This window comes from Cibotium barometz, chromosome 56, assembly GCF_041138505.1.
Source record: "Cibotium barometz isolate CiBa-2024 chromosome 56, ASM4113850v1, whole genome shotgun sequence".
Taxonomy (NCBI): Eukaryota; Viridiplantae; Streptophyta; class Polypodiopsida; order Cyatheales; family Cibotiaceae; genus Cibotium; species Cibotium barometz.
Window position 1 is genome coordinate 31,874,573 of NC_141101.1, and position 13,254 is coordinate 31,887,826.

Sequence of the window (13,254 nt, forward strand, 5' to 3'; positions counted from 1 at the left end):
AAAGAACAAAAGATAAGTATATATGTTGCCATCAGAGAAAGTTATACTTACAGCACATGGGAAGCTAAATATTATAAATTGTCAACGTGACCACTAACATGAGAAGGCACACACCACAATGGCATGGCTACATGATAAGACTAAAGCCGCCTCACTTCATAGACAAGGAAAGCCATGGAAAGAAAGACTCCACAATAAACATGTCTACATTTGAAGCTTTGAAGAGTTCATTACATAAATTCAAAAGGCTACTTTGAAGCTTTCTCGTCAAGCCTTTTTTGCATTGACACTTTGGTTTTCTTAGCAGGGGTCTTGAAGGGGTGAGCCAATGGGTGACTCTTTGATGATGTTGATTTCTTCTTGTTGCCCTTCTCAAAGAATGGTTTTGCTCGCTTCAAGGAGTTCCCGAATCCATCTTCCAAGACTTGAAAATTAGCTTTTGTTTCTGTTCGCTCATCCATTCTTGCCTTCATTGTCTTCACATGGCCCAATGTTCTCCTCAATCCATTGCAAGCCTCCTCAATCAAAGCCTGGTCGTGTCCTACAAAACAAGACAACTCTTGCCACAAGCATTGAAGTGTCTTCACATTTCCCGATTGCTCAAGTACTTCACTACATACATTGTCCCCCCCTAATGCGGCAACATCATCACCATTTGGTTCAAGCACATCAATACTAGAAACATGTGAGTGAAGATCGAAAGTAGACCTAGAAGCATCTCCCCATGCTTCATACATATGTTGGCATTGCTCCATAAGTGAAGCATGTGAAGCACCCCGCAACAACATCACCTTAATTTGGTGCTTACAAATATTTCCAAGCTCTGCCCATGCACATGTACAACATGCCCATTGGCAATCGGAATTATAGACTGTGTAAAATGAAGCTTTTGTGTGCATGCTCTCCACTATAGCAACACCACCAACCTGGAATGAGACATTAGCATCTGGTATTTGAAGTGCCCGCTCATAAGAATTCTCCACTACTCTTTCAATGGCGTTGTTTCTCATAAAACCATTGTCCTTCAACTGCTGAACATACCAATAATATGGCAAGCATGATGATGTTAACTTGTATAAGAGCCAATCCACCCGCCTCGAACTCATCCTTTTGGAAGAGCCCAAAAACTTATATTTGAGCTGCCCATGATATGATTCTATTGCTCCATTAGTGTCTTGTCCTGAATGTGGAAGCAATCGGGAAGCACGCACCCACATTTCTGCACATAAAACAAATGAAGTTAGAAGAGCAAGAAATGAAGCACGAACAAAAAGGAGAGCAAGTGTGTATTATTTTACCTATAAGAAGAGTATGTATAAAGTTTAAAATTCAACCTTACCTAGTTTAGCCTCCCAATAGGTTTTGAAATACTCAATAAAACTCCCCTCATCTCTAAAGTTGGAGTAGAAGGTAGAGATCATAGCCTTTGCATCCTCTTTGATTATATCGTCTGTAGAATTTGCTGACCCTTGCATGTTCATGATATTTCCCAAAGACCAAAACATAAAAGCTCTTTTTGACCATTCCTTCACCTTCTTAATAAGGTGTCGGAGCCAACAACGTTTGACATGCCACAAGCATAGAAAAATGGGTTGATTGAACACCACCCTACGAAAAATAGAAAGGACACGTCACATAGAACTCAAACACACGATTCTCATTAGTTTGCACTCAACACATATGAACATATGGTCCTAACCTGAGCGCATTAATCTCCGTTTCGGCATCATCAACCATAAAGGCTCCGGGCTCCCATGATTTATGAAAGTCAAGCATATTATCTCTAAACTTGCTTAACCAAGTGCAAGTACACTCAAATGTAGCTGAAGATGTAAGCACCCAAGCAATGGGCACACCATTGCGATGACCATCAAAAACAAGGATTGTATACAAATGAAACTGTTCATGTGTTTTAAAGGAAAGTGAGAATGTGAACAAGAAGTAAAAAATGAACATTTATTATAACTTAAGAGAATGTGAACAAGAGTAAAAATGATAATTCATTACACCACATACCTTATATTTGTTTGTGCCAAAGGTGACATCCATCGCAATAAGGTTCCCATTTCCGAACTTCTTGCACATCTCCCTTTGCCATGGTGATTGTATTCCAAGGATAAATTCCTTGGAATGTTCCACATCTTGCTCCTGGTAGATAAAGGTGCTTGATTGATTCTCATGACACCATCTCTTGGTGCTTTCCGCATCATCTGTGTGTAGCTGATACTGATCAATAGCCAGCTTGCTAGATATATTCATGATGTCACGAATAGACAAAAAGTCATCCCTAACCATAGTAATTGTAGGTTCATGACTTTAGCTTGAATGCAATGCTTGGACATGCATTTCCAACACTTGATGTGGAGAGAAACCACGATATAGCATGCTTGAAACCCATAGTTTCTTTTGCATTGAGATCCACGGAGAGAACTTCAAAGAGGGATCAACAAATCTTATACCATGACAAACCTCATCATTTGCATTTGTGTGGTATGGATGTATATAAGAGATTATGGCCACCCATGGATCTTGTGCGAGCCTCTTGACACTAAAATGACATTTGCATCCACGCTTTCGCTTGCCCTTTATGATGGGAGGGCGCCTTTTCTTACATGGCTTCTTTGCAGTTGGCTGTGGCAACTCTTTTATTTCACTACGCTCCTCCACCTCAACATCATCTTCGCTACTAGTGTCCTTGCATTCATTGAGCTGGGTAATTTCGACATCTTTGCCATCCGCAATGTTAGATTGCATTGGTGCTTTAGTGCTAGCAGGACCAAAACCACACCAAAAGCTAAACAAAACAAAGAAGTAACGATAAACATTTAATTGTATGTGTGTGTGTGATGATTAATTCATGGATTAGACAAACTAAAACAAATACACACTTACACTATCTTCTCAATCCATGATTCATGTGCAATCTTTGTAAGATTGGAGGCATCTCGGTGATGGTGGCTATATTTTTTGCAAGAAGTCGGAAAGTTTGCATTGTTTGCTTCTCCTTTTACAAAATCGGCAACACGGTTCCAAGGGATGTTAGCTTCGCGTACAAATTTGTATTTTGAACGATTGTCATATGAGTGCACCCAACACAATGCTGTCGAATCAAAGACACCGATGGGGGGCATTTGAGAACTCATGGCATTCTCTAAGCTTCAGTTTTGGAGAGACATGATTAACCCTTTAAAAAACCTGAACCTGCTGAACCTGAGGTAGTGCAAAGATACAACAATTAAGTAAGGAAGAGTGGGAGAAAAAGAGAAAAAGAACCATGCTAATCAATAATTCTTGCTTAATCTATGCTCATCATCAAAGTTTCCTAATCTTGATTAGTGATGAGTAGTCATTTGTTCAATGAAGTGGTGGAGAACTTCTCGTAGAAGAATTTATGGTTGTCTATCATAAGTTTTTCCATACTATCCATATGCAAATGGACAAGCGCAGAGCATAAATAAAGTTATATGCATTATGCTCTCAAAAACACAGTTGATGCCTCTAGGACTGATTGGGAACTTAAACTTGAACTTAAACAAGCAAATATTTATAAACGCACCAGCTTGAGATCACCACATTGCTGCTGATTTGGCGCCTTTCACATCCAGGAGATGGTCAACGACGAGGAACTGGCGGGCAAATTGAGCGGTCCGGCTGTGCAATACATGATAGTGAACCAAAGGGATGCAATGACTTCAATACAAGAATGTAAGCTCTCTTCCAACATCTTTAATGAGCTCTAGTTTTACTTATGCTGTTGATTAATTGGTATGTGGAAATTTACTATTCTCGCCTACAAAGCTTTGCTGTAAATGGTGCCAGGAAACTTGATAGGCAGACTGAGAACGCCAGCTTCGTACAGCTTGAAACACTGTTGCTTTTGCTCGATCTCGCTTTGATCCAAGCTTAGTATGAGCTTACATAGCACACGAAAGGTGAACTGCATATGCATATGCATATTGCCCATAGCAATCCTCATCTTCGTTATCATCATCGAGCATCAAATGGCGCAGCAGCAATATAGCATAGCAAAACAGAAACAAAGACTCACATTATTCACCTCCTCATGGAACTTGAAGGAAGCACCGTCACCCCAAGAGCCAATCGCCCCCTACTTCGGCCGGAGCTGCAGGACTGAGATCTTGTAATGGCTTAGGCCAACAACCACGCAAAGCTCGAAGATGTTGGTCCCCTGAATTGCATCAACGCTTCTTGCTTGCTCTACATCACCTCGGAGTCGAAGGTGAAACGGGTCCGGCTGTGGTAGGTCCGGTTGTGGTAGCGGAAAGGTGCAGGGAGCCATTAAAGCAGACGCGGCGGCGTTGATGACGCTGGCAGAGATGATTTGGCGGTTGAAAAAAACCGGGTAAAATGGGTTCGCCGGTGTTGACTGCCAGCGTGGCATATCAACCACGCAGGCGCCAAATCACCCGCCAGACCGATATCTAGTGAGAGCCCAGTGCTGCTCATGTTAAGGTGCAGGATGTGCAAGGTCATCGCAGCGGTGAAGGTCCGCAAGACTGGAAGCCCTGCAGCGGGTATGTCATGGACACCAGTACATTATCTGGGCAGGATCCAAGGCTGAGCCTTACCGGAGATGCACCAGGCGGCAATCCTACCGGCTCTCACTAGATATCCGGCTTCTTCACCGCTGCGATGACCTTGCACATCCTGCACCTTAACATGAGCAGCACTGGCAGGCAAGCTTAATCTGCACTCCGCTGCACGGTAGTAGTACCTTAAGCTATCGCTCTCTTCTGTTGTTGGAGATTCTAAGTAGCTCAAAGAAGCAAGAAGCTCACGCACTTTCGCAAGATCTGATCCAGCTTCTTCACCTTCTTCTAATACGCTGCGTGCCACCACTACCTCTTCCTTCCTTGCCTCGCAAGCTTTCCTCACCGATTCAAAATCCCTTTGCACTTGTACTAGCACCACAAACTCCTCCTCATCCCCATCGTCGATCCCTCCCCTTTTCTCCGTCACTTGTACGTAGCTTCTCTCTGTCAACCACTTCACCGCCTCATCCTTCATCTCCCACTCTCTTTTTATGGCAACGTCATCGCCACACTCTGCCATGCGCTGCACTTCCTCCATCTCCCAAATTAACAGCAATTAAACAAGCTGGCAGCAGGGGGTCTAGCCACGGAATTGCAGATAACAGCAAGAGAGATTGACTCCACGACCTCCTAACACTAAACCGCTCCTTGGCAAGAGACGATTCTCAGAGTCTTTATTTACGTCCACGGGAGCCTCGTTGGCGTCCGGCTGCACGACTGTCGATAAAATGGTTGTTCCACAAGTGATGAGAACCGTTCCATTTACGTTGCTAGTACAATTTTGACGGTGCTAATAAAATGGTTTTTGTCGTCGGTGGACCTCACTGGTTAGACTAGACTATTGCTTCTCTCTCCTCCTAGAATTCTTATATATTACATAACTAGAATGACTATTGCTTCTCTCTCCTTCTAGAATTCTTATATATTACGTAACTACAATGCTCTGGTTCTTGATTGCTTGCACCTATGCATTGTCAACGTACTTTGAAAGTGAGCCAAAGAACTTTCAATGTTGAAGGCAGCCATTAGTCTTATGTATTCATTCATGATACAAAAACCATTTTCAAATGTGGCAATGAATTTTTAATTTTATAATTTGCGAGGTACTTTTGTATCCCCATCGAACATCAGAACACGCTTCAAGCTCATCGATTGCGGATGTGAGTCTAGCATTGCTTCCAAGTATGCTTTCAAATTCATTTTCATTCGAGTATTTAAAATATGCACTACACACGTCGTATGCTAACCAAGCACTCACACAAAACATGGTCAAAGAATTCTAATCTCTTCTCTTTACACAAAATTAAGCAAAAGAGAGAGAAATTCCTACATTAATGAAGAAATTCATGTAATTAGGTGCTTTGATGCATCTAAATGCTCTCAATACATTCAAAAACACTAATTTCGACCTCTTATATGATTGAATTTGACTCCCAAAAAACACATTTTCTAATCTTTTTGCCTCTTGAACTAGATTAATCTTAATGACAAAAACCAGTCAATTAAGAAAGATTAGTTAATTTTAAGATTTTTTTTAAAAATAAATAATTAACCTACTACTAATGCTTGCTAACACTCTAATGCATACTAATCAAACAAAAAAATACAGATCAAACAAAAATTAATGATTTTAGCTGTAACCACCAAAAATTGCATTCTATTACAGTTTTTGATGCAATGGAAGAAAAAAAAGCCTAATACACTCTATGTGCAAGCCCTAAGAACATTAAAACCCACATTAACAACAACAAAAATGATGATTTAAGCTAAAAATTAAGCAAAAAGGTATTCTTTATAAAACCAAAAAAGAGAGCTATTCTACACCAAATCACCATAAAAACAACCTCTTTTTCATGAAAAACCACTAATCAAGACAATGGGGAATGGCTAATGCGTAGATTAGAGGAAAACGATGGAAAATGCCAAGGGATGATTTCCTGGCAACAACGGCCCAAAAAATGTTATGGCTCACCCAAACTTCTCTTAAAACACATCCAACAAGAGATTACCTGGTGAGCCACAACTGTGGTAAAGGATCTTTCCACTGGTAGAGCTTGTAACCCTTGAGGTCTCCAAGCTCTACAACTCCTTGTTGAGAAGCAATTCCATTGTGCCTCCTAGGAGCGTTGTCACACCGCCACATTACACTACGTGTACTCGTCCCTCCTCTCACCTCATTTCACTCAGTCATACTCAAGAGCATGCATTAGAGACAGATATTAGCAATATAAAGACTCTATGGCACAATGGGATAGTTGAGAGAGAGAGAGAGAGAGAGAGAGAGATCTATATGTATATGTATATATATATATATATATTAACATACATGTGACAAGAGAGAGTTGCCCCAAATTGAGTGTACTTTCACAAAGCTCTAGGCACCTACTTATATTAGCCTTGAGTTAGTTTCATAGGGACCATTCACATGACCTCCCACATAGAGAGAGAGAGAGAGAGAGAGAGAGAGAGAGAGAGAGAGAGAGTTTGTGCATGATAATAATAAAACGACTAAATTCCTAAAAATAAGGCTTACATGAAAAGTTTTAAAAATTGCACTAAGTATTATAAATACAATTATTCTTATAATTCATACTTTCCAAAGAAAAACATTGTTTAAAAGACTCTTTAGCATGCATTGTAATTAGATTCTTAAAAGTACACTTTAAAAGCCTTTTTTTATTCTTCAAATGGAAGAAAAATGCTTTGTTGACTATTAATATATATTAAATTTCCTTTACACTTCTAAATTTGAAAATAGAAATTATCTTGTAAAGTTTTTGTACAAAGAATTGATTAGAAATATTATGCTTCTCTATGTAAAATTCAAAAGGCATGTGTAATGCATAGACATGGAAGCCAATTCTAAGGACATTTTTTTTCATTGGGCTTTCCCCGAAGCATTAAATATGAAAAGATAATTCAATTGGGTCCTTTTTTAAAGAACTTGTACATTGCACTAATCCAATCATGATGTCATAAATGTATTAGGATTATCTCAATCTTATAATATAGGTATGAACAAGTTTTAGCTTAGACTAGTGTGTTACCATGTTACTCCAATCTTGGAACAACAACATCTTTAGCCCTATATTTATTGTACGCCCTCTAGATTTGTGATTTGTGTATGCCTATGTGTGTGTGTGTGTGTGTGTGTGTAGATGTATGTATGAGTGTATATTTAGTAAGTGTATACACGTGTATGTATGTACATGTATATGTGTGTACACATGTATGTATAGATGTATGTGTGTGTGCATATGTATGTGTGTGTTTGACAATCTTAACTATGAATAAATCATAAGTGAAATTCATATGATATTTCACAATACCCAAGAACAAAAGTATACAAGGGGATAACACTACATAGTATTTCTTCAAATAAAGCAACAAAGGCAGTTGAATCCAATGCCATTTTATAGTGGATAACTACATAATTATCAACATTAGGAACTCAATGGAGTCTTCTTGGGCCCTTTTATTTGGCAGTTTAAGGGAGTCAAACCTTTTCTCTTAAGAAGAAACGTTTTCTAATTAGAAGCTTCAAAACGGCTACTTTATTCGAATTTGAATTTTGGGGGGAAAATGGAATTTAAAATCTAGCGGATAAAACCATATCATGTAACATATCTATGGAAAGCTCTTGATGCGTAGATCACGGATCTGTAATCTCCGCTCAAATCGGAGCTTGTATGTAGAAGTTATGGAGGTCCGAAAATTGTAAAATTGCCCCCTCCCCTTTTTGGGGGAAAAAGTGCACCCTTTGACCACTCTTACACCTCTCTTACAAACCATTGGTTTTTGCTTACATGGCGGGCTCCTATTTGTCAAAAAGTTAAACGTTTCCATAACCTCATGGCAAATTAAAGGGCCCAAAAAGACTCCATTGAGTTCCTAATGTATTAAAGTTCCATGTAAGTAAACATCAAAGGCCACCTCACCTCACTTGCATCCATCCATCCAATCAAAGGTCACCTCACCTGTATCCATCCAATCAAAGGTCACCTCACCTGTATCCATCCAATCACAAGCTCAACTAGAACTTAGAGAAAGAACTAGGATCAACTAGCGTTATAAACATGGCCTTGTTATCTCGACTCCTTTATAATAAACAAAGCAAAGAGATTACTTGCAAAAAAGAAAACAAATCCTTTCTTTAATGTGAAAGCTATGTTGTGTGAGACATAAGATTATTGCACTTAAATGGTTATAAAAATAATAAACAATTTAAACCCTCTCACTATCTTTGGGTAAGGAAAAACCTTCAAATACACAAGACCTTGGATGCACATGTTATTCGTGAGGCCATTATATTACGCCATGAACCCGTATCTTTTAGGTGAATATGGAAGGGTCTAGAGAGAAAAGGGTATGAACTACTGTGTGTTAATGGTAGCTCACTTTTGTGATGCACATCTGAAGGGTTTCAAAAAATCGGCATACATGCCATGCAAGTAGTTATACTTTGTGTACTTGTGGGTTCTAGGCTTGGATTCAGTGGCTCATGAGTTCATGCACTAGGAAACACTCACTAAGTTAGAGTTGTTTCAGGCCCTTAGTAGCAGAAGAAGCATTGTTTGCTTACATGAGGTGTGGATGTTTTTGGTGTTGCTTTTCGATGGCTGAAATATAACACCTTGACATATGGTGGAACTTTTTGTTGTGAGCACTACAAAACCTAAACTTAGATTCACTATGGCTGAAATATAACACTTCAATATATGGTGGAACTTTTTGTTGTGATCACTACAAAACCTAAACTTAGATTCACTATGGCTAAGTTTTAATAGTGTATGAGGAAGACAATGTTTTCATGTTTTTTTCTAAGTGATGGTTGGTGTCATTTCTTCGATTAAATGCTCTAATTTATATGTTAACTAAAGTGTTATGCTTGCATGTGCATGTTTAGAAAGTGTAACTATTTCTTTCTTTTTGTGGAGGTTTTTGGTGGGTTTTGCTTAGCTTTTCCCCTTGCGTAAAAAAAATTCTCTTGGAGAATGGTTTTCCCCTTAAATGTTCTATAAAAGATAACTCTTTTTTTTCTCCTGTTTCAGCAATGTGGTCACTACTTTTATCCTATTTGATCAGTTTCGGGTGTTGGGAAGGTGGAAATGTATAGAAACATTCATGAAATCTCATCCAATGTATTGGTAAGGCCTTCTCTACAGTTGACCAATATAGCTATCTCCGTCATATGAGCGTACACAGGGATCTAATTATTCATAAAACGAGTGATGCTCACTTCTAGTGTCTTGCATGCCACCATCTTCTTAATTGAAATTTTTATACCTGCAAGCCAAGAGAGCACATTTCTGAACATCGGCAATATGCTTACTTAAAAATTGAAATACACCAAAAAGAATTACATCACACGGAAAGAGCTAGCAACATGAATTTATTACAAGGTGCTAACCTCTTTGATCTCCCAAAACATCCTTAGTGGTAAAAGCCAACCAAGTAGCTAAGAAAGACCAAAACATCCTTAGTGGTAAAAGCCAACCAAGTAGCTAAGAAAGACCAAAAAGCAAAATGTTGAGATCAGTAAGCCTAACCATTAGAAGCTCAGAAATCCAAAACAATAGCAAAAGAAGATAATTTATTTCTCTCCGCCAAGTTGACCAAGGAAATAGAAAGAGCAAAAAAGAGTCTCCACACCATGAATAGGGAAATAGATAAATTTAACGTGCTCTCCATATGTGCCATGCAAATATACTGTTGTAAATTTCCACACTTCAGGGGTTGCATCTCCCCCTCCATATGCAAGAGGAGCTGCTGGAATCAGAGTTTGCAGACGACACATTAGTCTCGAGATGTTGAAGATTTGCGGAGGCGATTGAGATTTTCTACTGAGCATCAATAGCGCATATCGACTGTCACAAGTTGTGTGGTTTTTGGACACCTGCCCCAAATTGGCGCCCAGTTGAGGTTTTCTAATGGATCCCAAGGGGCACTCTAGTCCACTACCTCGGTTGCTAGGTTGACATTGATATCTTCCCTTAGCAGCAACTCACTAAGCTTCTTCTGAGTATTTGGAGAAGAGGCTTTTATATTGGAGCTTCGTGAGGCTATCCGTAGCATGCAGAGTGGTGGTGGGTGGTGAACCAGGTACTTCTTGCCACCATGTGGTACATCACTTTATGCTGGGCTCTTTCTGGGGCATGTTTTGGCTAGGTACAACATTTGATCTGGAACTTATTGTGGGCCGGAAGTGATGGGAGGCCAACCAGGGCCAGGTGACCTGGAGAGTGATCATTTAGTCACGTAGAGGGGGCTTGGCCTCATCGATCCCACTATAAGGAATTTTTCCTTATTTGTGGGCAAGCTGATTGTCAGAGGACTCCTATCTGGTGGGGTGAGCCTTGGAAGGATTTCCTTTTGGCCCGGATTTGACCTTGCACTTCGAGCCTTGGAGCCCGTGGCCGTAAAGTACTAGATGGATCTTCATGGAGATCCAAGCCCATGGTTTTAGCCCTGCCTTTAAGGAAATATTCACAGCCAGTCTACTTCAGGCTTGGGATCATCTCAGGCCAGCCCTCACCAAGATTGTTCAATGGCCTCAGTGGCCTCAGAGGCCTCAGTGGCCTCAGAGGAGCAGCTTCGGCAGCCTTTGGTCTGGAACCCCTTGATCCATTTACCCAATGGCCATATGCTAGGGCCTTGCTGACTGCATATATCTTGGGGCGCCTTGAGTATGGGACTGGCTAGCTCTCTAGGAGATTGGAATGCACATAGGCACTTACCTCAGGAGGAGTAGGAGAGAGGCATGGCGGCGGCAGGGATCCAGGGTAGAGACAGGCTCATCATCAACATTGACTTAGATATTCCTTAGGAGTATTCTTGACTTTACCCCCTGACATGGCTTGGTGTGTTTACCAGACACGATATCCTTGTGGCGGTCCATGGAGCATATGAGGACAGTGGTCTACTCGCTTTCTCTATTGGATCCCATGGCAAACTAGAGAGATTTGAGCACCCCTTGGACAATTTTGAAATCAATTTTTCTTTAGCCATTGCTTCACTTGGTTTAGATAAGGAACATCTTGTATCATGATCATCCTCCATCATGTTGTCATCTAAACATATTGCTTCTTTACAACACTTCTTTACATTATTGATTGAATTTTTTCGGATTGGATACAATGATAAAGTTGTGTAAGCCGTTATTCTTTATGCCTATTATGAAACATCCAAAAAAAAATCGAAAAAGATTTTTCCTATTTTGCAGCCCGTTTTTGAATGTGTTCCAAAAGGAATTTGGAAATAATTCTGTATGAGAGAGTTGTAGTATTTTTGGAGTACTATAACTTTGTCTCTCTGATGTTTTTTGTGATTTTGTCGTTTAGGCACTCAAAAAAAAAGCCTAAATATGGTTTACAATCGTTTTTTGGGCTGTTTTCGGCAATTGTTAGTCACTGTGCTTTCAGGACCCTTTTTTGCCTCAATTTCTGGATCAAATTTTGAGGCTACTTTTCAAAAGCCAAAATGATGGGTTTTGTCCTCAGACTCGACTAATTTCTAAGATCTTGAAGCCGGCTTTCCGATGAGCACTAGAGCGCATTCATCGAGTACACGGTCTAGGAGATGTGAGCCTCCAAACAAGGCTGGGTTTTTTTGGCTGATGGACCGTCCTTCATGACGTGAACCAATAGGGTTTCACGACGTGAAATAGACTTGATGTAAAAAATTAAATTAAATTATTTATTTTTTGGGAATGAAATATGCTTAATGCATGAACCACATAATTTATGAAACTCAAGCCGTGAACTGCTTAGTCCGTGAACTAGATTTTCACGGATTTGTTTTTTGAAGGGTGTAAACCACTTAGTCCGCAAAGTACTAGATGGATCTTCATGGAGATCCGAGCCCATGGTTTTAGCCATGTCTTTAAGAAAAGATTCGCAACCAGTCTACTTTGTGCTTGGGATCATCTTAGGCTAGCCCTCAGACAGATTGTTCCAGTGGCCTCAGTGGCCTAAGAGGAGCAGCTTTGACAGCCTTTGGTTTGGAACCCCCGATTAGTTTACCCCGTGGCCATATGCTAGGTCCATGACCGCATATATCTTGGGGGACCTTGAGTATGGGACCAGCTAGGTCTCCAGGAGATTGAATTGCACATAGGCAGTTACCTCAGGAGGAGCACGAGAGAGGCTTGACAGGGATGCAAGGTAGAGACATGCTCAGCATCAACATTTACTTAGCTATTCCTCAAGACTAGTTGATTCCTATTCTCCTGACTTGACCCCCCGAAACATGGCTAGGTGTGTTTACCAGACACAATATCCTTGTGGCGGTCCATGGAGCAGATGAGGGCAGTGGTCTACTCACTTTTTCTATCGATCCCATGGCAAACTAGAGAGATCAGAGCACCCCTTGGAGGATTTCAGAGGCCGCACATTGCAAAGGGTGAGGGTGATTAGTTTTCGGGCACGGGAACGGCACATAGATCCAGCACCGACAAAGGTGGCTAGGGAGAGATTATGGCAACCTTGGATTTGGGAGAGCCAACCTCTCACGCAGATATAGTGGGACAATAGAGAGTGGACTTGGCATGATTGCGCAGATCTGGAGGAGACTCTTGATGCCCCCTTCTTTGCATATACAGTGCGGCTTGGCTGTAGGATCTAGATGTCTGAGATAGATGGCATGCTGTCAGCAGCCACACACTGGTAGTCTCAGGGTCTATCACCACGCTTTCTTTCATATT

At 40.6% G+C, this 13,254-nt stretch overlaps 1 protein-coding gene across 1 annotated transcript; it reads right to left on the reverse strand.

Moving 5' to 3' along the window:
• Positions 1-248: 248 nt before the first annotated feature.
• LOC147607128 (uncharacterized) lies at positions 249-2,022 on the reverse strand. Its single transcript, XM_086791496.1, has 3 exons — positions 1,700-2,022; positions 1,340-1,608; positions 249-1,219 (listed from the first exon to the last, which is right to left on the reverse strand). The coding sequence occupies exons 1-3, from the start codon at positions 1,954-1,956 to the stop codon at positions 249-251; spliced, it is 1,497 nt and encodes a 498-aa protein (XP_086647622.1). The 5' UTR covers positions 1,957-2,022.
• Positions 2,023-13,254: the final 11,232 nt, after the last annotated feature.

Excerpts from the sequence above, each read along its gene's own strand:
- LOC147607128 (XM_086791496.1), bottom strand. The coding sequence starts at position 1,956 with ATGTTCATTTTTTACTTCTTGTTCACATTCTCACTTTCCTTTAAAACA. Across the intron at positions 1,609-1,699 it reads ACGGAGATTAATGCGCTCAG|GGTGGTGTTCAATCAACCCA; the intron begins GTTAGGACCATA and ends TATTTTTCGTAG. Across the intron at positions 1,220-1,339 it reads CTATTGGGAGGCTAAACTAG|AAATGTGGGTGCGTGCTTCC; the intron begins GTAAGGTTGAAT and ends TTTTATGTGCAG.